The 23940-nt window shown below is 45.7% G+C and overlaps 1 protein-coding gene across 5 annotated transcripts in view; it reads left to right on the top strand.

The window, feature by feature from the left end:
* Nucleotides 1-21242, top strand: part of RABGAP1 (RAB GTPase activating protein 1) — a 177700-nt gene extending 156458 nt beyond the window's left edge. For all 5 annotated transcript variants that reach the window (XM_088841159.1, XM_055399559.2, XM_055399557.2 and 2 more), the window contains 7 exons: nucleotides 1086-1178; nucleotides 1580-1690; nucleotides 14664-14768; nucleotides 15615-15698; nucleotides 16365-16436; nucleotides 18026-18223; nucleotides 19489-21242. In XM_088841159.1, coding sequence (XP_088697285.1) covers nucleotides 1086-1178; nucleotides 1580-1690; nucleotides 14664-14768; nucleotides 15615-15698; nucleotides 16365-16436; nucleotides 18026-18223; nucleotides 19489-19611 — 786 coding nt within the window. In that variant the 3' untranslated portion in view covers nucleotides 19612-21242. The remainder of the gene's footprint in view (nucleotides 1-1085; nucleotides 1179-1579; nucleotides 1691-14663; nucleotides 14769-15614; nucleotides 15699-16364; nucleotides 16437-18025; nucleotides 18224-19488) is intronic.
* Nucleotides 21243-23940: the final 2698 nt, after the last annotated feature.

Genomic DNA, 23940 nt, shown 5'->3' with positions numbered 1-23940 from the left:
CTGTCTCCTGTACAATGTCACGAACCTCCGTCCAGAGTTCATCAGGCACTCTATCAATCAGATCTAGTCCCTTAAATCTATTTCTCACTTCCACTGCATAATCATAAGGGATTTGATTGAGGTCATATCTGAATGGTCTAGTGGTTTTCCCTACTTTCTTCAATTTAAGTCTGAACTTCGCAATAAGGAGTTCATGATCTGAGCCACAGTCAGCTCCTGGTCTTGTTTTCGCTAACTGTATACAGCTTTGGTTGCAAAGAATATAATCAATCTGATTTCGGTGTTGACCATCTGGTGATGTCCATGTGTAGAGTCTTCTCTTGTGTTGTTGGAAGAGGGTGTTTGCTATGACCAGTGCATTCTCTTGACAAAACTCTATTAGCCTTTGCCCTGCTTCATTCCGTGCTCCAAGGCCAAATTTGCCAGTTACTCCAGGTGTTTCTTGACTTCCTACTTTTGCATTCCAGTCCCCTAGAATGAAAAGGACATCTTTTTTGGGTGTTCGTTCTAAAAGGTCTTGTAGGTCTTCATAGAACCGATTAACTTCGGCTTCTTCAGCATTACTGGTTGGGGCATAGGCCTGGATTACTGTAATATTGAATGGTTTGCCTTGGAAACGAACAGAAATCATCCTGTCATTTTTAAGATTGCATCCAAGTACTGCATTTCGGACTCTTTTGTTGACCATGATGGCTACTCCATTTCTTCTAAGGGATTCCTGCCCACAGTAGTAGATATAATGGTCATCCGAGTTAAATTCACCCATTCCAGTCCATTTTAATTCACTGATTCCTAGAATGTCGACGTTCACTCTTGCCATCTCCTGTTTGACCACTTCCAATTTGCCTTGATTCATGGACCTAACATTCCAGGTTCCGGGGCCGGCGTCTCTCGCGCAAATATCCCCCCCACAAACCCCTAAATTTGAGTAAGAATTTCAGTTTCTGGGCTTACGTGCAGGAAATACCACTTTCGTGGGTAACTTGGGATGCCCAGGTCAGTAGAGATCTTGGTCTTTAGTGCAGGCCCTGAAGCACCCACCTCTTCCTGATGCCTTTTAATTTGTGCTGTGCTCTGTCCTACAGATCAGTCAGAAGAAGTTGAAAAAATATGAAAAAGAATATCACACCATGAGGGAACAGCAGGCCCAGCAGGAAGACCCCATCGAGCGATTTGAGGTTTGTTTGTGGCCGAAGTGATGTGAAGCGACTTCAGCCTTTCATTGCAGATCCTCGTGCCTGTAACTAGCTTCAGTGAGCTCTGTGTGAGATTCAGCTTCACCATTTCCAGTCTCAGTCTGAGTTTGCAAACGAGAGAGCAAGCCTTGTTTCGCTTCATGCTAGTTGTCTAGTTTGCTACAGTTCTGTGGGCTTTGGTCACAGTAACAAGTCACTGCTGGGTGGCTCATTGAATCAGTGGAGACAGAAAATAAGGAACTGTTGATTGGCGGCACATTGGGACCAACCACATCTCCCCTGATTCCCATAGGTCTCAGCAATTAGTTTTGAGGGTTAACCTGAAAAGTTGTCATTTCCCTCTGATCTTTTATGTCTGCAACTGGTTTCTCTCTACCCATCAGCGAGAGAATAGGCGCCTACAAGAAGCTAACATGAGGTTGGAACAGGAAAATGACGACTTAGCCCACGAGCTGGTGACCAGCAAGATTGCACTGCGAAAAGACCTGGATAACGTAAGTCTCCCTTGTCTGAAAAGACGCTTGTGTTGAGACACTTCTCCCTTAATCAGGTGAAATCCTGAAGTTTTCGTGTTTATTCTAGTTAGTGTTTCCCTGTTATGAAGCACCTCCTCTGTTGGTCCTGTTCCTTCCTTTCCATCAGGGGTCATCGATGATCTGATTAAGCCCTCCTTTCCACACTGTTCTCTCATTGTACACACAGTCCCTGACACCTCTCCAGACATTCATGGAAAGACCTCTTTGGCTGATTCTTACACTAGTACAGTTGTCAGTAGCATTTAATCACTGTAATTTCCTTAACTTACCCTTAGACAAGAACAGATTTTGTCATCCTGGATACCATGTGTCTTTTGCATAATCATTGCCAGTTGTAACAAAGCCCAGTGCCTCCACAGCTTGCGATTTCATCAGGAATCTCTGCTGGCAGATGTTCTGTTTTTCTTTGCTTCTCCTAATCTTGAAAAGTTTGAGCTGATGGCATTCCTGGCAGGCTGTCGTCCATTTTCTATACTACAGGCTTCCCATAGTACACTCTCTTGTTCATGGTTGAGGTCAGACGTTGGCAGACTTTTTCTATAAAGAGACAGACATGACTTGGTGGGCCATATGGTCTCTGTTGCAACTACATAACTCTGCCATTGTCACGGAAGGGAGCCATAGACAATAAATAAACAAATGAGCATGGCTGTGTTCCAGTAAAACTTTATTTAGGAGAATAGGAAGCAGGCTGGATTTGGCGCTTGGACAGAGTTTGGCAGCACCTGACTCAAATTTTCCTGTCACTTTTCTGCTCATTGATTTTTCTAGAGACAGGCTTAGGCTGTTGAGGATTTACAAGGAACTTACATAATATGTTGAACCCCATAGGATATATGAACTTCACAAGGTCTTGACATCCACCAAACATGTATGAAAATCCTGTGTACTACTGTGTTTCTTCAGCAGTCTACTCTGTCATTAGATTCTCCAAGGGGTTCACCCATCAGATGAAGAGAAAGAGATGGCGTTACCTACTGGTTCATATTACTTCTCTTTGGAAATAGAATATGGAGTGAAATTTTGAGTGGATCTGAATCTAACATCAGCTGCTCTCCTTTCTAGTAAAGTGTGGGGAAATGGAGTAATGGCTGTTTCCCAGGGTACAGTGGGAATTGCACAGGCAGTGTTGGTTCCCTGTACTTGTCTGATAGTCAGCTATAAATAGCTGCAGGTAACTGGTCAGACTCCTTTTTCTAGTTGTTTCAGGGAGGGACCGTGCTGCTTTTTGGTTTGCCACAGTATGTTCCTGAGGCTGGCATCTCGCCCTGTGGTGCAGCTTCCCAGCTTCTGATCTTTGTGAGTCACTGCCTCACTATTTGGGCATTTTCTGCCAAGGGAGTGGGGGGAGGTGGGTGTCCATTGAGCTGTCCATTGAGTTGCTGAAGCAGAAGTCACAGTGTGCACTTGTGATGGCTCTTATAGCCACTGTAGGTCATTCAGGAAGGAGGTGAAAAAGAAAAGGAAATGGGTCTTGTACCAGAGCTTTGGGTTCTATAGTGAAATTAAGAGGCAACTTAAGGTAAAATTCCAGGTTGATTTTTAGTTTGCACTATTGCATTTGCCAATCTAATGGGCCCAGAAATAACATTGATGTTCCACTAGTTTAGGGTACATCAGACTTCTTAGCTTCCTGAAGCCTGCCCCTAAAGAGGTGAACCTTTTCTTTAAGTTGTTTTCACCTGAGTTAGTAGTCAAAGAACTGGGTTACATTCCTGACATCAGAAGTGAGAAGTAGTTATAAAAAAAAGATGAATTCCCATTTATTGTGTGCTGCTCTGTGTGACAGGCCCTATGATAAACACTTTGCTAAACTGATATCACTTATCCTTTCCTCAGCCTTGTGACGTGAGCCCCATTTATGGATGAGGATTTATTTTGTTTGGCTGTGCTGGGTCTTCATTGCGGTGTGCAGGCTTTCTCTAGTTGTGGCGTGCGGGCTTCTCTTGCTGTGGAGCACGGGCCTAGAGCACACAGGCTTCAGCAGTTGTGGCATGTGGGACCTTCCCAGACCAGGGACTGAACCCTTGTCCTCTGCACTGGCAGGCGGATTCTTAACCATTGGATCACTAGGGAAGTCCCTGAGGATTCTTTTTTTTTTAAGAGTCATGAAACTTGAGACTCAGAGAGAGAAAGGCACCCAGGAAGAAGCAGAGCCAGGAATGTAACCCCAGTGCATCTAATTGGAATGCCCAGGCTTTATCTGTGACGCCACACTGCCTCCAAAGTAAATATGCAACAAGAAGCTGTGATTTAATGTCATAACTACACCAAAAATATACTGACATCTTTCAGAACGTCTCCTAAACCCTTAAGGAGTTCTGGGTGCTGCACAGTGCTTTGTACTTAATGTTAAAGCCTCCAGGAAACCCTTGTGCAAGGGATACAGTTTCACTGAGGAGGCCAGAAGAGTCTTACACAGTCTCAGTGTTAATCAGTGGCAGAGTCCTTAGATTGAAACCCAGCTGGCCTGTCACTCTTGGCTCAGAGGAACAGGACCCCTGCTGCCTCTCGGGCTCAGAAATAGCAAACTGGGGTCCCATGTCCAGCCATCACCAGTGCTGAGAAGATAGATGTTTTTGCACTAAACATTGAGTCCCTTTCCAAGTTAGTTTTCTCTCATTTCTGTTGGATCATCACCGAAAATCAGCTAGGTTCTGAAGTGAATAATGTGCAGTCTTTTCACCATTATTTGACTTCAGCGTGTTAGATTTTTGAAAGAACTTCTTCATGCCTTTTCATACTTTCCTTTCTGCATCCCAGAGAAAAGCTCCGGTTTGTGGCTTACAGGATTTCCAGAACCCTCGTATTTCCAGTTAATTTTATGTCATTTTGTTATTCCTCACCTGTCACTTCTATGACTTGTCCATCACACAGCAGCTATGGAGAAATCCCCAGTCAGCCACTGAGTCTCTAGGTGACCCCATCCAAGCTTTCTCCTCTATGAAATGGGACCTGACATTGGTGCTCAAGACTGAGAGGGAACCTGTGTAAGGCCCCATCTGCGTCCTCTCCTGCATGGCTGCTCTCTGAGCGATGGAAACAGGCTCAGTAGCAAAGCTGCTGGGATTTGAATTCTGGCTCCCCTGCATTCTAGTTCTCTGACCTTGAGCAAGTTGCTGAGCTTTCCCCATTGAATTCCTTCAGCCTCTATCAAAAATCGATTGACCCGGTATGTATGGGTCTCCTGGATTCTATATCTGCTCCATTGATGTATCTGTCGATCTTTATGCCAATACCACACTTTAATTACTGCAGCATTGCCAATCTTCAGGTCAGGTCATGTGAATCCTCTAGCTTTGTGTTTTGTTTTGTTTTTATTTTATTATTATTATTTTTTAGAAATTTTATTAGAAAACTGAAATTTACAATGTGTTTATATCATTCACTGAGTACATGGCATTTAAAAACAACATCATTAAAGAAAGATAACAAAAATACAAAGTCTTAATACCTACGGAATATGGAAAACATCCACTGAGGCCTTAAATGTAGACTTTACATAAAAAGGAAAAGCAATGAGTATACAAGTATACAGCCAGTTTAAGAAGTTAGCAAGATAAACAGAATAATCATAAAGAAAAGAAAGCACCTAATACATACCAGGTATTAATGCAATAAAAATAAAGATAAAATTGAGAGGCTCAACAGAGTTAAAGCTGCCTTAAAAAGCTTCTCTACAAAGGGAAACATCAGGTAAAAATAATCAACAAGAAAAATCTGTTTTGTTTTTAATAGTTTGGCTATTGTAAATAAGTTACATTTATATATACGTAATAGAATCAGTTTCTCAACTTCTAAAAATAAAAGCCTCTGGGGTTTTGAATGGGGTTGTGTTGAATCTATAATCAGCTTGGGGAGTACTAACACCTAACAGTCCTTGAACCTTCCAGTCCATGATTATGGTACAGTTTTCATTAATTTAGATCTTTTTTAGTTTCTCTTTACAAGATGTGCACAGAGATTGATCTGTGATTACGGGCATTGTTTTCTTCATTGAATTTTCCTGTTGCTAGTCTCTAGAAATACAGTTGATGACTTGACTTTGTATCCTGTGATCTTGGTAAATTCACTTATTATAGTAGACTTCTTGTTTCTTTTTTAGAATTTTCCACATACATAATCATATCATTTCTGAATAAAGACAGTTTTACTTCCTTTCAAGCCATTCTGCCTTTTTCCCCTTGCCTTCCTGCACTGACTAGGACCTTGGGAACAATGTTGGATGTGAGAGTAGGCCTTTTTCCAGATGTTAGCTCCAGGTTTTCTGCAGATCAAGCTGAGGAAGTTCTCCTTTCTTCCTATTTGCTGAAAGTTGTTATCATGAGTTGGTGTTGAATTTGGTCAAATGCTCTTCCTGCGTCTGTTGAGGTGATTATTTGCTGTTTTTCACTATATGCAAACTGCATTCCTATGAAACTTAGGGTTTTCTTGTGATATAACTACATTGTAAATTTGTTTTCTAATAAAATTTTTCATTAAAAAAAATTTTTATTTGTATTAAAGATTTTTGTGTTCCAGAGGAATATTTGTCTATGCTGTTAAGCTGCTATTAAGTCACTTCAGTCGTGTCCAACCCTGTGCGACCCCACAGACAGCAGCCCATCAGGCTCCTCTGTCCCTGGGATTCTCCAGGCAAGAATACTGGAGTGGGTTGCCATTTCCTTCTCCAGTAGGCCATCCCTAGAATACATGAATTCATCACCACAGAAAGTACCAAGGGGTTAGAGGTTACCAGGGGCTAAGGGAGAGTTACCGTTCAGTAAGTACAGTTTCTGTTTGGGACGATGATAAAGTTCTGGTGTTGAATGGACAATTGCTAAATGTACTTAGCGCCACTGAATATAGTTTAAAATAGTAAATTTTGTTATGTATATTTTACCACAGTAAAAAATTTTAAGGGGAGGTGAGGGAAGAAATGTCATGTCTAGTTCCCTCAGATCAGCCATTTGATTCCATTAAGCCTCACGTGGGTGACATGCAACCCCAGCCTCTGCCCTGGGACCAGGGGCCCCTCTTAGCCTGACTAGCATCCGGGCCGGTTACCTGCAGTGCAGCCGGTGGGGTCCGGTGGAACTGCCTCCTCAGCAGCCCAGAGACCTGCTCAAGGGGTCTCAAGTTTCATTAATGTTTTAATATGGGTTTGATATCAGGGAATGCTGGCCTTCTAAAGTGAACTGGGAAGTATTCCCTTCTATTTTTTTAAGGATTTTATGTGGGATTGTTCATTGATTGAATCTTTAATTTAATATCCTAGTGAGGGCACATGAGCCTGGAGTTTTCTTAACCGGAAATTATTTCATTATAATTCCAGTTTATTTTCAGATACAGAGCTAAGATTTTCTAAATCTTCATGTGTAGATCCTTATAATTTGTGCCTTTCAAGTGATTTATCCATTTCATCTTAGTTGTCAAATGTATTGGCTTAAAAAATCGTTGATATTCCCTCATTCTTTTGATGTTTATAAGATGTGTTGAAGCCTTCTCTCTTTTATTCCTGATATCGGTAATTTGTGTCTTTTCTCTTTTTTCCTTATCTAACTAGAAGTATATCAACTGTGTTGATCTCTTTAAAACCAAGCTTTTGATTTTGTTCACTTTTTTTCTCTTTGTTTTATTGATTTCTGCTTTTTATTATCTCCTCCTTTTCTTTTGGTTTAACCTGCTCTTTTTCTAGCTTCTTAAAGAGGAAACTTAGTCATTGATTTGGACCTTTAGTCTTTTTAAAATTAGGTATATAAAGTTAGAAGTCTCCCTGAGGCACTATTTCAGCTACATCTCACACATTCTGATGTGTTTTTTTTTTTCATTCAATTCTTGTGATTTCTTTGATCTCTGAGTTAATTAGTAGTGTGTTGTTTAATTTTTAACTATTAGGGATTTATCCCAGAAGTTTTTCTATTTGCTGATTTCTGATTTAATTCATTTGTCATCAGGGTACATACTTTTCCTGATTTTAATACTTTTAAAGCATACTTTTGCCAAAGAATGTTCAAACTGCTGTATAATTGTGCTCATTTCACATGCTGGCAAGGTTATGCTCAAAATTCTTTAAGCTAGGCTCAGCAATACATGAACCAAAGACTTCTAGGTGTACAAACTGGGTTTAGAAAAGGCAGAGGAACCAAAGATAAAATTGCCAACATTGGTTGGATCATGGAGAAAGCAAGGGAATTCCAGAAAAAAACATCTACTTTTGCTTAATTGACTATGCTAAAGCCTTTGACTCTCTGCTATACCAGGGTCTGCGGGTCACAACAAACTGTGGGAAATTCTTTGAGATGGGAGTACCAGACCACCTTACCTGTCTCCTGAGAAACCTATATGCAGGTTGAGAAGCAACAGTTAGAACTGGACGTGAAACAGATGACTGGTTCAAAAGGAATACAGTATATTGTCTCCCTGTTTACTTAAATTATATGCAGAGTACATCAGGTGAAATGCCAGGCTGGATGAATCACAAGCTGGAATCAAAATTGCCAGGAGAAATATTAACAACCTCAGATATGTAGATGATGCCACTCTAATGACAGAAAGTGAAGAGGAACTAAAGAGCTTCTTAAGGGTGAAAAAGGAGAGTGGAAAAGCTGGTTTGAAACTCAACAGTCAAAAAACTAAGATCATGGCATCCGGTTCCATCAGTTCAGTTCAGTTCAGTCGCTCAGTCATGTCCAATGACTCGCAACCTGCCAGGCCCCCCGTCCATCACCAACTCCCGGAGTCTACCCAAACTCATATCCATCGAGTCAGTGATGCCATCCAGCCATCTCATCCTCTATCGTCCCCGTCTCCTCCCACCCCCAATCCCTCCCAGCATCAGGATCTTTTCCAATGAGTCAACTCTTCGCATGAGGTGGCCAGAGTATTGCAGTTTCAGCTTCAGCATCAGTCCTTCCAGTGAACACCCAGGACTGATCTTCTTTAGGATAGATTGGTTGTATCTCCTTGCAGTCCAAGGGACTCTCAAGAGTCTTCTCCAACACCACAGTTCAAAAGCATCAATTCTTCGGTGCTAAGCTTTCTTCACAGTCCAACTCTTACATCCATACATGACCACTGAAAAAACCATAGCCTTGACTACATGGACGTTTGTTGGCAAAGTAATGTCTCCGCTTTTTAACATGCTATCTAGGTTGGTCATAACTTTCTTTCCAAGGAGTAAGAGTCTTTTAATTTCATGGCTGCAGTCACCATCTCCAGTGATTTTGGAGCCCCAAAAAATAAAGTCTGACTCTGTTTCCAGTGTTCCCCCATCTATTTGCCATGAAGTGATGGGACTGGATGCCATGATCTTAGTTTTCTGAATGTTGAACTTGAAGCCAACTTTTTCACTCTCCTCTTTCACTTTCATCAAGAGGCTTTTTAGTTCTTCACTTTCTGCCATAAGGGTGGTGTCATCTGCATATCCAAGGTCACTGATATTTCTCCCTGCAATCTTGATTCTAGCTTGTGCTTTTTCCAGCCCAGTGTTTCTCATGATGTACTCTGCATATAAGATAAATAAGCAGGGTAACAATATACAGCCTTGACGTCCTCCTTTTCCTATTTGGAACCAGTCTGTTGTTCCATGTCCAGTTCTAACTCTTGCTTCCTGACCTGCATACAGGTTTCTCAAGAGGCAGGGCAGGTGGTCTGGTTTTCCTATTTCTTCCAGAATTTTCCACAGTTTATTGTGATCCACACAGTCAAAGGCTTTGTCATAGTAAATAAAGCAGAAATAGATGTTTTTCTGGAACTCTCTTGCTTTTTTCATGATCCAGCGGATGTTGGCAATTCACTTCATAGCAAATATAAGGGGAAAAAGTGGAAGCAGAGACAGATTTTATTTTCTTGCGCTCCAAAATCACTGTAGACAGTGACTACAGCCAAGAAATTAGAAGACGCTTGCTCCTTGGAAGGAAGTGAAAGTGGAAAGTGAAAGTGTTATTCATTCAGTCATGTCCAACTCTTTGCAGTCCCATGGACTGTAGCCCACCAGGCTCTACTGTCCCTGGAATTCTCGGGGCAAGGATACTGGAGTGGGTAGCCATATCCTTGGAGGAATAGCCATGACAAATCTAGACAGTGTATTAAAAAGCAGAGACATCACTTTTCTGACAAAGGTCCTTATAGTCAAAACCGTGGTTTTTCCAGTAGTCATGCAATGAGAGTTAGACTATAAAGAACGTTGAGCGCTGAAGAATTCTTCCTTTCAAATTGTGGTGCCAGAGAAAAGACTCTGGAGAGTCCCTTGACAGCACGATCAAACCAGTCAATCCTAAAGGAAATCAACTCTGAATATTCATTAGAAGGACTGTTGTTGAAGCTAAAGCTCTATTACTTTGGCCACCTGATGCAAAGAACTGACTCATTGGAAAAGACCCCGATGCTGAGAAAGATTGAGGGCATGAGAAGGGGGTGACAGAGGATAAGATGGTTGGATAGCATTACTGACTTAATGGACATGAATTTGAACTGATTCTGGGAGATAGTGGAGTACATAGGAGCCTGGCGTGCTGCCGTCCTTGAGGTTACAAAAAGTCAGACAGGACTTAATGAGTGAACAACAACAAGAAAAGCATGCTTAATGCTTTATTTTAGGACTTTCCATGATCTGTTTGGGTTGAAAGTACCACATGTTCTTGGAAAGTACGTGTATCCTGCTGTTGTCGGTGGAGTGTTGTGTAAACATCCCTTTGATTAAGTTAATTCACTGTCGGTTAAATCTTCCGTAGACTTTCCTCCTTTCTCTTTATTTATTCTATCACTTACTGAGAGAACAGTGAGGAAATGTGTAACTCTGTTCCCTAATCTGTTTCTCCTTTCAGTTATGTCAGTTTTTGTTTCTTGTAATTTGACTTTTTGAACACATTTCAAGTTTCAAGGAGTGACTCTTGGTGTTATGTAATGTCCCTCTTTGTCGTTGGTGATACTCTGTTCTGAAATCTACTTTGTCTGATATTAATATAGCCATTCCAGCCTTCATAGTATTGCATGGTATATCCTTTTCCATTCTTTTTTTAATATATCTATGTTTTTATATTTAAAATGGGATTTTGTCACCAGCATATAGTTGGATCTTGCTTTTTCAAATTCAGTCTGACAATCTCCTTTTAATCGGAATGTTTAGACCAGTTACATTTATTTATTTATATATATATATAATTATTTATATGGTAAATTTAAGTCTACCACCTAGCTCTTTGTTCTCCATTTGTTGTGTTTGTTTTTTCTTTCTTTTTCCCCCTTTTCTGCCTTCTTTGGTTTAATTGGGTATTTTCATGATCTCATGTTCTCTCTTCTGCCGCCCTGTCAGTGGTTCTGGGGCTCTCTCATCTCCAGAGCTCTCGCCCACAACTTTCAGTTGCCACAGCCTCTCTGAGCCCCTGGCTCTGTCTCTGTAACCCTTTGAGGCATGCTCTGTGTAGAACCCCTCACCCTGCTCCTTGGTCCAGAATGTACCCCGAGGCAGCAACCCAAAGTGGTGGTAGAACCTTGCTTGTTTCCTTTCTCCCAGGAGCCACAGTTCTGCATTGGTTTTCAGGGTCAGGAGACAGTAGCTTTATATATTTTGTCCAGTGTTTTGTTTACAGGGGCAGGCGAGTCTGGTCATGGTTAGTCCTCCATGACCAGAAGTGGAACTCTGGGTTTGTGTTTATCCCACATGTCCTCTCCTCGTGCGCTTATGTAAGCAAGAGTGACGGCGCAGCGAGTGTGGCGCCCTCAGAGGACCGCCGTCAGCCCGCCCAGTGGCCTCTGTGCACTTTCCCATTGAAGGGGCACAGCATTGCAAGTCAGCTCCTGTAGCATGGATTCCAGCTCTGCCCCACGCACTGTGCGAGCTTGGGGGAGTCACTTGCCCGTCTAACATTTTTTTAAATTTGCGAGCCAGGGTAAGCGAGGAAGACTCTTGGGTTAGAAGACCCTCTTCACGAGCCAGCTGTCCCACACTTGTTAGAATCAGTCTTACCTCCCATGGGAGTGATGACAAGTAACTAAGAATGTATGTATGTGCCACAGATTACTGCTCAGAGGCTTTATCCGGGTCCAAAAGAGAGAGGCAGAGGTGACAGGATGTTCTGTTGATTCAAGTAAAACAAAATCTTTAGGACTTCATTCTCCATTATTATTTCCTCTGTTGTTTGAGTCTCATTTCCCTCTCCGTTGCTGCTTGGGTTTGAGCTAGAGGAGAAGATAAGCCACTCCCCAGTAAGGACAGGCTTAATCCAGGACCCCATTTAATCACAGGTATGTGCAATTTGCCAGTAACTAATGGCTTAGAAATAGAGGAAAACAATAGAATGGCAAAGACTAGAGATCTCTTCAAGAAAATTAGAGATACCAAGGGAACATTTCATGCAAAGATGGGCACAAAAAAGGACAGAAATGATATGGACCTAACAGAATCAGAAGGTATTATGAAGAGGTGGCAAGAATACACAGAAGAGCTATACAAAAGAGATCTTCATGACCCAGATAATCACGATGGTGTGATCACTCACCTAAAGCCAGACATCCTGGAATGCGAAGTCAAGTGGGCCTTAGGAAGCATCACTGTGAGCAAAACTACTGGAGGTGATGGAATTCCAGCTGAGCTATTTCAGATCCTGAAAGATGATGCTGTCAAAGTGCTGCTCTCAGTATGCCAGCAAATTTGGAAAACTCAGCAGTGGCCACAGGACTGGAAAAGGTCGGTTTTCATTCCAGTCCTAAAGAAGGGCAATGCCAAAGAATGTTCAAACTACCGCACAATTGCACTCCTCTCACACGGTAGCAAAGGAATGCTCAAAATTCCCCAAGTGAGGCTCCAACAGTACATGAACCGAGAACTTTCAAATGTTCAAGCTGGACTTGTAAAAGACAGAGGAACCAGAGATCAAATTGCCAGCATCTGTTGGATCATCAGAAAAGAGAGTTCTAGAAAAACATCTGCTTTATTGACTACACCAAAGCCCTTTACTTAAACTGGAAAATTCATCAAGAGATGGGAATACCAGACCACCTTGTCTGCCTTCTGAGAAATCTGTATTCAGGTCAAGAAGCAACAGTTGGAACTGGACATGGAACAACAGACCAGTTCCAAATGGGAAGAGGAATACCTCAAGGCTGTATGTTGTCACCCTGCTTATTTAACTTATATGCAGGGTACAACATGCAAAATGACAGGCTGGATGATGCACAAGCTGGAATCAAAATTGCCGGGAGAAATATCAGTAACCTCAGATATGCAGATGACACCACCCATATGGCAGAAAGTGAGGAGGAACTGAAGAGCCTCTTGATGAAAGTGAAAGAGGACAGTGAAAAAGCAGGCTTAAAACTCAATATTCAAAAAACAAAAGATCATGGTATCTGGTCCCATCACTTCATGGTAAATTGACGGGGAAACAAGGGAAACAGTGACAGACTTTATTTTCTTGGGCTCCAAAATCACTGCAGATGGTGATTGCAGCCATGAAACTAAAAGACGCTTGCTCCTGGAAGAAAAACTATGACCAAGCTAGACAGCATATTAAAGAGCAGAGACATCACTTTGCCAGCAAAGGTCTGTCTAGTCAAAGCTATGGTTTTTCCCGTGGTCATGTATGGATGTGAGAGATGGACTATAAAGAAAGCTGAGCGCAGAAGAATTGATGCTTTTGAACTGTGGTGCTGGAGAAGACTCTAGAGAGTCCCTTGGACTGCAAGGAGATCCAACCAGTCCATCCTAAAGGAAATCAGTCCTGAATATTCTTTGGAAGGACTGATGCTGAAGCTGAAACTCCAATACTTTGGCCACCTGATTCGAAGAACTGACTCATTGGAAAAGACCCTGATGCTGGGAAGGATTGAAGGCAGGAGGAGAAGGGGATGACAGAGGATGAGTTGGTTGGATGGCATCACCAACTTAATGGACACGAGTTTGAGTGAGCTCCAGTAGTTGGTGATGGACGGGAAGCCTGGTGTGCTGTAGTCCATGGAGTCACAAAGAGTCAGACACAACTAGGCAACTGAACTGAATGGCTTTTTGAGTTGCATGGCGTGCCATTTTCAATTCTCCACTTAAGGCCTCAGCCCCCAGCCCCTGGGACCTATGCCTCCCAAAGAAAACGTGTATGAGCAAGTGGTGTGGTAGCAGGGGCAGGGGCTGTTACACACTTAGCTCCTTGACCTCAGACATACTGTTGCAATTCAGGGAACCACCATCCATTGTCAAAGCAAGCTGCCTGTGAGGAGCTTGCAAAGACGCTCTCTATCGAGCTTCTGCCCCTTTTCTTTGCCTGCCTTCTCACGTGCTGCAGTCGCTCATTCTTCAGTTATTGGACACTCAAGGGTAGTGGAGTTTGTGGGTCAGGTACAGGTGTATCATTTTCACTTGGACCCAAAGATCTGCCCACCGGACTTTTGTGTGCATTAGAAAAAACTAGGGTGGAAGATGGCCATTTCAGGTAAGAAAAGGAGAGTGCCAGGAAGGAGGTGCCTTCCTTTGTCAGATGAGAACGAGAGCAAAATGCAGAACATGTTTGATGAAGCAGAGAAACTACTGAGAGTTCAGAGAAGAAAACCAGAATTCTAAGTCTTCATAATAATGATGGTTGCATTTTATTGAGTGTCTGCTACATGTTAGCAGCAGTGTGCGGAATCCTTTCCATGCTCCCTTCAGATGAAGACCCTGGTGCTCCAGCAGGTTCTCTGTGACTCCTCCTAGTGGCACACAGTCAGGGAGCGATGGGGGTCGAGGCCAGGCAGTCTGAGGCCAAAGGCCAGCTCCTGGCCACTGCCCCACACAATGCTGGGCAGGATACGGCCTGGCACTTATGCACAAGTGTCCTCTCGGTGTGACCTTCAGCATATCACAGCCCCTCTGTGCATCACAGTTTCCTCGTCATCCTAAAGTTGGGCTGTGCTGCGTAATTCAGACCCTTTCAGTTCTCACTGCTTCTTCTGTAACAGCATCTCTCAAACGTTTCAGGCTGAGGAAAAGGCAGATGCATTGAACAAGGAGCTGCTTATGACCAAACAGAAGTTGATTGACGCAGAGGAAGAGAAAAGAAGGCTGGAAGAAGAGTCTGCTCAGGTACGGGGAGCATCGCCCCTCCCACACTCCTCTATGTGTTGCAGATGCTTGAGAGCTGGGATTTCACTGCTGGCTTCCTGTTGGCCCTGGAGAACTCTGGGGACAGCTGGCTTCAGTTTCTCTCCAAAGGCCTTTTTTATTTACTGGGTAAAGCAACATAATGGTTCTTAATAATTAAAAGTGTAGGAGGAGACAGTGAGGCAAAGCCCACCCTTTCACTGGGGCAGAAGTTCCTGTGTGTCAGCATCTGAGTGTGACCAAAAAGGTTAACGTTTCTGTGGAAGGAAAGCAGACATCTCATGGTGGGTGGCTCCTCCGCTACTTGCCCTGTCCACAGCTAGGGCCAGGGGTGCTGGTTCCCCACAGAACCAGCCTGGGATGCTTGTCCTAAGCGCAGCCCCTGGGTAGGAAGAGCTTTGGGTGCTGCGCCCTGGGCAGGCTGGTTCTGCTTCACTGTCCACCCAATTCTTATCTCAGGCGGCCCGAGGTGAGAGGTGACGGGCACGTCCCACGTAACCCCCACGGCACTGAAGGAGCAGCTGTGCTCCCATCAGCTTTCCCTTGACATTTGCTCTATTAGCTCCTCCACCCAGGGTCCAGTGTGGGCTGCAGTGATAGGCAGGGACTTCAGCCAGAGGCCCACCTGAAGCAGGGTTTGATGTTGTCGGATGTTCTGACTTCTCTCCAGGCATCAGGAGTAGAGTTTGTACTGCTGAGAGAAAGGGGAGGAGACGGGAGCACCCCTCTGGGACTGTGGGGTCAGCGCAGCCCGACACAGCTCCTGCCGGGGCTTCCTGTCTGTCTCCCTCGATCGGCAGTCACCTTTGCTTTTCTTACTGTGCGCAGTTAAAAGAAATGTGCCGTCGGGAACTCGACAAGGCAGAATCCGAGATTAAAAAAAACAGCTCCATCATTGGCGACTATAAGCAGGTGGGTCTGTGCCCCGGAAGTGGGCCACATGCTCTGGGCGCTCTGCTTGTCTGCTGAGAGATTTCCTCTTCACACCCCAACATGTCTCCACTCAGCCACTGGCCCTGCAGGAGGCCCTGTGCTTCTGGACGAGTTACCATGCTGATTCTCAGCTGTAAGATAGGGGGACTCACGACTCTCCCGGAGAATTGTTGTGAGGAGTCCAGAGATTATGTTTGTGGCACCCCTGGCCTCGGTCCCTCACACAAGCAGGCACTTAATCCCTGGAGGCCACCCTGGTTCTTGGGAGCACTTCAGACTCCGGCTGTTCATGTGTGGTCCTGTGATGTGGAACCACCTGTCCCCCAGCTGGTCCATTCTAACAGCATAACTGAACTGGTCTTGTGCCTTCTGTCCTGGGATCTCTTGGTGGCTCTGGAGCCTGGCGTGTCTGTAACGCTGACCATCGAGTGTGGCGCTGACGGGTTCTCGCAGGCCCTGGGCCGATGGATGCGGAGGGGACGGAGCCAGAGCACCCTCTGCCCACCTGTGATCTGCCCCCGCCCGCTCAGTACCGTCTCAGTTCATGGTCCAGCCTCCACCGTAGGGTTCACCACGAGCCCAGACCGTGCAGACTGTGACACTGCTGAAGAGACTGTCATCTGAATCCTACGTTTGTTTCCTTAGATTTGCTCTCAGTTGAGTGAAAGATTGGAGAAGCAGCAGACTGCTAATAAAGTGGAGATTGAGAAAATTCGGGTAAGTCTTCATTTATCAAAGAGATTTTATCGCCCCTAGTTCATTTAATGGCTGTATTCACAAAAGATTTTGGGAGGGGGATATTCCACTTGGATTTCAAAAGTGAGAGAAGCTGATGCGTGCCTGACAAGGCAGCTGTCAGGACCTGGTTCAGCAACTGACAGCTCATGTTTTGCCTCTTTCCGTTGGGCGGGGGATACAGAACAGACCAGAAGAGTTCTGACTTTAGACCTCAAGGTGCAAGTGTCCCTTTTCTTTACAAATTTGTACAGTGTCCTCCTCTGGATTACTTGACTTGTAAAAAAATGAAATGAAATGTAAGAGCCCCAAGACTTGAGGTGTTGTCTGTGGCTCCTGCAGCGCCATGCTGAGGTGGAAGGGTCCTGCGAGTGACAGGTTTCACTTGAGGGTGGAGGCTGCAGAGGCCAGGCTACTCCCCACAATTTTCTGTAGCGTGGGGACATCTGCCTCCTACTGTAAGGGACCCAGATACAGTGAGAACTAGAGTTTTAAACGTTTTGTTGCCAGTTTCAGAATTTTTGTACGTTGATGTTTTCTTTCTTTATTATTAGACTACTTGTCAACTTTTACTAAGATAAGTAATTTACTGAAAGAGACTTTACTAACACATTTACACCTGGGTGGACAGAAATGCAGGAGCGTTCATGGCCATGTTTGCGTGAAGCAGCATTTTACCTGGAGCATTTTACTTGGCCTCTATCATAAGCAATGTTTAACCAGCAGTACCAATCTTTTAAGCAAAATTCATTTTCTGTTTCTAAAACTAGTAATGTTCATTGAAGAAAATTGGAAAATACGAATAAAGGGGCGGGGGAAGAAAGCCTTATAACCTTACTACCCACAGACTACATCACCATTAACGCTTCGGTGTGTGTTCTTTTAATGTCTGTATTTCCTCTAACATACAAATTTTCATTCAGTCTAAGATATGCATTTTTTTTTTCAAATTTTTACATCTGAAGTTGGGACATATTTTATAACTTTTATAATTTTTGCGGTTTCATTGGCAGAATATTTTCTTGGAGGAAAATGAAATGATGTTTCTTATAGTCATGTCTGTCTTATTTTCGTGAAATGTAGTATGTATTTGTAACTATGCTTTAACGACATTTTTGTGTCCCAGTTCACCCAGCACCATAACATTTTTACCAAATTATGAAAAATTCCTCAAAAACTTTTTCAAGGCTTCATTCAGTTCAGTTCAAGCTTATATAAATACAGCACATCCTACGTAATTTCTCCCATGAACTGGATAGTTTATCTGCCCACCCCTTTTTTGTGTCTCTAATTCTGCAGTGAAATGCATTGTACATAAATCTTTATCTAGTCGCTCCTTTTTCATTGTTTATGCTAAGGTTCCTAGACGTGAAATGACTGTATCAAGACATAAGAATATTTGTGTTGCTTTTGGTGTGTAATGCCAGGTGATTTTTCCAGTAGGTCATCTAACAGTTTCCAGAAAGAACGTAGTTTTGCATGAGCTATAGTGCTCAGCCAGGCTTCCCAGAAAGGAGATGCTCACACCTTCATGTCTCCTTTGTCTCTCCATATCTGACCTTCAATTTCAGCAAAAAGTAGATGACTGTGAACGCTGCCGGGAATTTTTCAACAAAGAAGGGCGCATAAAGGGCATGGGCTCAGCTAAGGAAGTTGTGGAGGAGGATACAGATGAGGAGAAGGAAACACTCAAGAACCAGCTGAGAGAGATGGAGCTAGAACTGGCACAGACCAAACTGCAGCTGGTAGAAGCGGAGTGTAAGATCCAGGTAACAGTCGCCCAGCCAGCCCTGTGCCCCTGATGCGGGGGGGCCCAGACCTGCATGAGGGTATGATTTTCTGGGGCTAGAAACCCCAGCAATGTTATTGACGGTTTGGGGGTTTTTTTCCTTTTAAACTTTGACCATAATCCTCCTGGGAAGAAGCCTGTTACTTGTTATTTATTAGTGGACGTTTAATTAGTATTTAGTCTGTCCTAAGAATTGGGCTTTCTCATAATGAGAATTATCCATCAAACTTGGAATCCTGGTGGAGGAGAGAACACATGATTTAAAATCACAGCTGTACCACTGCACTCTTTGACTTTGGGTTAGTAACCTCCTTACACTTCAGGTTCCTCATCTGCCAGTGGAGGTGACGAGGGTCACTCTGATCGTTTGCTTTGAAGACTAAAAAAGATAATGCCCGGAAAGGGCTCAGCACGGTGTCTGAGGGCTTCACAATACCAGCTTTTATGTCCCAGCTCCTGTCACTTAACCAGCTTTGTGCCTTAGGACTTATTACCTAATTTGTCTGAGCCTCCTTTCCTGAAGAAACTGGGACTTACTTTAGTCATCCGTCCTTATACTGCATGGCTAGTTCCTGCAGCACCGTGCTGAGCACAGGGTAGGCACCAAGCGCAGAGCGTGGAAGGAACCAAGTTTGGGACTAAAGCTGAAGACCTGGCCTTCCCTATCACATTCATCACCTGGACACCTGCTTGCCCAGGCACGGTTTCAGGTGCTGGCACTGCAGAGCTAAGACGCGGTTAGGAAGGGCCTCACCAAGGGTGGTGTCTGTGATCAGAGAATGAACAGAGGTTGCAGCTGGTGAAGGGGAGGAACACTGAGCCAGCAGAGGGCATGGCGTGTCCAGCAGCACAGAGGGAGCAGTGGGCCTGCCCGAAAGGCCCAGATTGTGACACATCTCACGTCTTGCTAGCAGATCTCGCCTTCTGAGGTGCTTGCTGGAAATTAATGATGCATTCTTAGCTAGAGCGTTCGGCCTGACTCCTGGCATGCAGTGGGTATATGGAGGGTGAGATGCTCAGATGGGAGGCTGTTTCAATAAACAGATGAGGTCTTAACTAGAAAAAGTGCCAAAGCTTTTGGCCCTCCAGATCTTTCTGTGCCCGTTTTGAGAACTGGGGCAGGGGCGGTTTCCAGAGGTGTCTCAGGAGGGGACAGACTACACTTGTTGCCTTGGCTCAGCTCTAGGGAGGCAGTGTAGTTTGCACAGGAGAACAGCATCCTCACGTCCACTGTTGCTCTTCCAGGACTTGGAGCACCATTTAGGCCTTGCCCTCAACGAGGTCCAGGCAGCCAAGAAGACGTGGTTTAACCGAACACTGAGCTCCATAAAGACGGCAACTGGGGTTCAAGGGAAAGAGACTTGCTGAGAGCAGCTGCTGCCTCCAGACCCTTCAGAAAACATGACACCTTTTGTTGCCTTCTTTGGCCAGATGTGTGATTCTGTGACATGTCCCAGGACAGAATGTCCATAAGTCAGATCCATAGAAGCCTGTCGGGAGGTCACTGTGGACCAGAGTTCATGAGGCCCTCCTCACTGCTGATACTAACAGGCCCGCTGACTCGCCTGCCGCTCTGGACACTCCGAACATCACTCCTCCGTGTGACCTCCGGCCTCTTCCCAGTTAGGTCAGCTCACACCCAGCCCAGCGTCCGAGTTGACATTATCAGAGTTTGGGGATCTTCAGGCTGTTGGTTTTTTTCTAAACCTTAAATTTTTTTTTAAAATACACACACACATACAAATATATATATATATAAATATATATATATATTTATATAGGGGGACGTAGTGCAGGGGATCAGTAACTCAAGTGTCTGCTCCAGTGCCAGCAGAGGGTCCTCCGGGTAGACATGGAGAAGCACTTTGTTTAAATAGGAGGGTTTCACGGTTGTTGGAGCCACCTAGTTTTGGTAAACTCTACAATGCACAGGTTTTTGGTTTGGCATTATTCACATGTTTCTGATCAATTCTATGCAAATCTCATAGTTTCTGTTGTTTTTATTGTTAGCTGCCAAATGACTCCACAGCACTGGGGTGGGTGACTTGACCGACTGTGAGACTGGATTAATCATAACGTGGACAAATCTTATTTTGCTTAATGTGTCCGTGTGTGTGTATCTGTGTGTGTGTATAGATATCTTTTTCCCAATGCACCCAACTGACAGTGTTTAAATCCCAGACTAGGACTGATCTGCACAAGTTAATTATGTGGTTATTTGGGCACTTACTTCATTCAAGGTTTTTCGGGCTCTGCTCTCCACCCTGCTGTTGCGAGAGCTGTGAAGAGCACCTTCACTTCAAGGTTCCTAGTGTTTTTGCACAACAGGTTGTACAAGTAAGAAAGACTCTTGAGTTGTGTGTGTGTGTGAGAGAGAGTGTGTGAATGTAAGGCTGTGCAGACACACATGCCAAGAGGCCCGCATCCTGCTGGCCTGTGTCCCTGCCTGCCTGGGCCCTCCGTGGGGTGAGGCCAGTGCAAGCCTTACTCTTCTGATGGGCTGCAAGTTCTCACTTCAAAACTATAGAATGGGGGTTTTAGCACCTTTTTTAAAAAAGTAACTTTAGACTTTTAATTTATATAGTGCTAACGCTGACAGGCTGTCTCGCAGACGATTCTGCCATCTTCTCTGCGTGCAGTGTGGAGTAGCTGGTTACAAGAGGCACTGGTTTGTATATAAAGACACTTGGGTGGTTTTGTATCTCTTTTTTCCTGTTGGCTGTATTAACACTTGCTGAAGTCATCTGTGATAAGGGAGGTAACAAGTGGCAACCCCTGATCCCCCCCAAACCATCCCCTCCACTGCTCTGTGTCTTTCTTGTTCAGTTACCAAAACAGCTCTAAGCCCATCTAAAACTAGGTGTGTGGACATTGTGCTAGGGTAGTTTCAGTGTGTCAACTTTATGAATTGAAATATAAACCAGTAAAATTGTATTACTGTTTCTTCTGTTGGTTTTATTTTAACAGCATATTCATTAAATATTTTGGTACAAACAGCATCACTTTGTAAAAACCAGTTTTAATTTATCATTACGTGCTCTTACCCAACCCGCCTAACCCCCCCCCACCCCCCCGCTCTGGGCTGACAGGTGTGTGAGAGCAGTGGGCAGCGCACCTCCCCGTTCGTCCATTCAGACACTTACTGAGCTGCCGTGCGCGCCAGGCCCGTGGGGGGTGGAGACACAGGCTTTGTCCCCGGGAGCTGCTGCCAGCACCTTCCTGGTGAGCATTGTCTGGAGAAACAAAGTGCTGTGGTGACAGGCGAGACGTGGCTCATGTGCTGCAGGTTTAGCGAAGTCTTACTGGAGGTGAGGGGGTGGCAAGACCTCGAAAGACAAAAGCATCTTACCAGGCCAAGATGGAAGAGGGCACTGCGGGCCCCAGATGCGAACGTGCAGGGCAAGCAGCCGACGGGCAGAAGTGGTCAGTACCCAGATTCTCCAGAAGAGTGCTCCTTCTGACCACTGCTGGTCTTCCTACGCTGCAGCCCCCCAGGAGGAGGCTCCCAGGCCAGCCATCCTTCACCACCTCACCCACTTCTCTGCAGCAGGAAGAGAGCAGTGCTCCCCCCACCCGATGGCCCCTGCTTGCTTGACCTGCCCTCCACGAGCCCTGCCCAGTCTTCTCTCCATGGCCCAGATGCAGGCCTGGTGCCTGGCAAGCGGCCAGGCTGTGACAGGAACTCTACAGAGGCCGGCACAGGGGCTCTGGAGGACAGGTGGGATCCCTTTTGCTGCTCAAGGCCAGAGGGCACGTTTCTGGGCTCCATGTTTCTGGCCAACCAGGTCAAGAGTCCAGAAGGGCTGGCCTGCCCCTGACTTTGCCCTGCCCCAGGCTCACAGTGTGAGGAGGATAGGGGCTTGCAGAAATCGTCCACTCTGCAGCTGTGCCCTGCCAGCAGAAAGGCACCCCCTTGGCCCGTCAACTTTGGCAGACCTAAAGTGACCAGGATTCATCCCCAGAGGATGAACGAGCTCCACCATGGGTGAGGGTGGGACTGGACGAAGTAGTTTGGTGACCGGGAAACTGCTGGAGCTCAGGGTGGGAGGAGGTGCAGAGGTGGTCAGTGCAGCAGAGGGGCCAGGCTAGCACCCCAGGAAGCTGAGGCGGAGTGTAGGTTTCAAGAAGCCTGGCTGTGGAGGTCAGTCGGGGGGTAAGGAGGGTGGCTGGAGGGAACCCGTGGTAGGAAGAGCACTGACCATGAGACTTCGTGCTGGAAAACTGGCATCCTGGTTCTGACCACGTGATCAGGGCTCCACTTCTTCCCCAATTGCAAGACATGAGACAGGCTGGGTAGCCTGTTGAGCAGATCTCCAGGGGCTGCCCGCTGTCTCTGCGGGGTGAAGGCAGCTCAGAACAAAAGGCAGGAGGGATCCACCGCCCAGTCTCCAGGAGAGCTGTGTCTGTTCTGAACCCCAAGTCCTGGCAGCAGAAGAGCGCCGTGCGGGGAGTGAAGGAAAGAAAAACCCTCTAGAACTAAACCCCGAACAGCACTCTCAGCTCTGAACTGCCCAGGAGCTGTGCAGAAAGAGTAAGTAGGTGCCAGGAAGGAGTTGCCTGGCCTCTCGGACCTTTTGGTTCATCTGGATGACACTGAAGGGCTGTAGTGCTTCACTTGCTCAGAGAGATGCGTGATTATGACCCTGGGATTCAGGCCTCCTCCTCAGCTTCATTCGGGGAGTGAAGAGAAGCAGGCAGATAAGCTCAGAATGGCTGGGGTGCTCAGCTCCAGAACAAAAGGACTGAGCACTACCTACCCCTGCCCTTCCCCCATTTCTGTAGGTGTAGGCATCTGGCCCATAGAGAAGTTTCTGGCCCAGATGCGGTCTCTTTAACTCCCAGCGACCAGCAAGGCAGCTGCTTTAAGATGACCACATGGGCAGCAGGGGAGTATAAACTCACACCACTTCACTGCAAGTGCACCGGGGCTTCCCAAGTGGCTCAGCAGGAAAGACTCTGCCTGCAATGCAGGAAATGGCGGGTTTGACCCCTGGGTCGAGAAGATCCCCTGGAACAGGCAGTGGTGACCCACTCCAGTATTTTTGCCTAGAGAATCCCCATGGACAGAGGAGCCTGGGGGGCTGCAGTCCACGGGGTCACAAAGAGTCGGACACAACTAAGCACGCACAGGCACACCTGGACCAAAAACCCTGGGTTCAAGCCAAGCCATGACCTTGGATGCTCACCTCAAGTGGGAAGGTCACGTCTCCCTCCTGAGTTCCTCCCCATCTCTGCCATGGCCTCAGCGTTCACCTCTATCTTATGTGTGCTCCTGTTAAGCTTGACCCTTCCCGTGTTCTCCCTCCAGTTGTTGGAACAGCCCTATTAAGTGTTGCTGTCCCCAGATTTGAAGGTGAAAGGCTTGCTTGTGGTGACAAGATCTTGGATTTCAGTGCTTTCTACCAGGTACCACCACCACCACCACCACCTTCTCTGGCCCAAAGCCAGGCAAACAGTGCTCCCGTGAAACCCTGGTTTCAACTCATCTGGCTGTTGCCTGTGCCAGTCACGGGTGAGAAGGTGGGAGCAGGGAACCCGGGAGAGAGCAGCAGCTGGCTGGCCCCCCTTCCCATCAATGCGCCCACGCATGGCTTTTGTCCACTCACCTGGAGGGCAGCAACAAGCCCTGGCCTGGCTCCCCTGACACCCCTCCCTGGGCTGCCAGGCCATCTTTCTCATTCTTCCAGGGGTGAGCAG

The sequence above is a fragment of the Moschus berezovskii genome, chromosome 11 (assembly GCF_049115385.1).
Source record: "Moschus berezovskii isolate FMDL1 chromosome 11, NW_MosBer_1.0, whole genome shotgun sequence".
In the NCBI taxonomy this organism is placed as follows: domain Eukaryota; kingdom Metazoa; phylum Chordata; class Mammalia; order Artiodactyla; family Moschidae; genus Moschus; species Moschus berezovskii.
The sequence above is the reverse complement of the archived record's forward strand: the minus strand, read 5'-3'. Positions and strand labels throughout refer to the sequence as shown.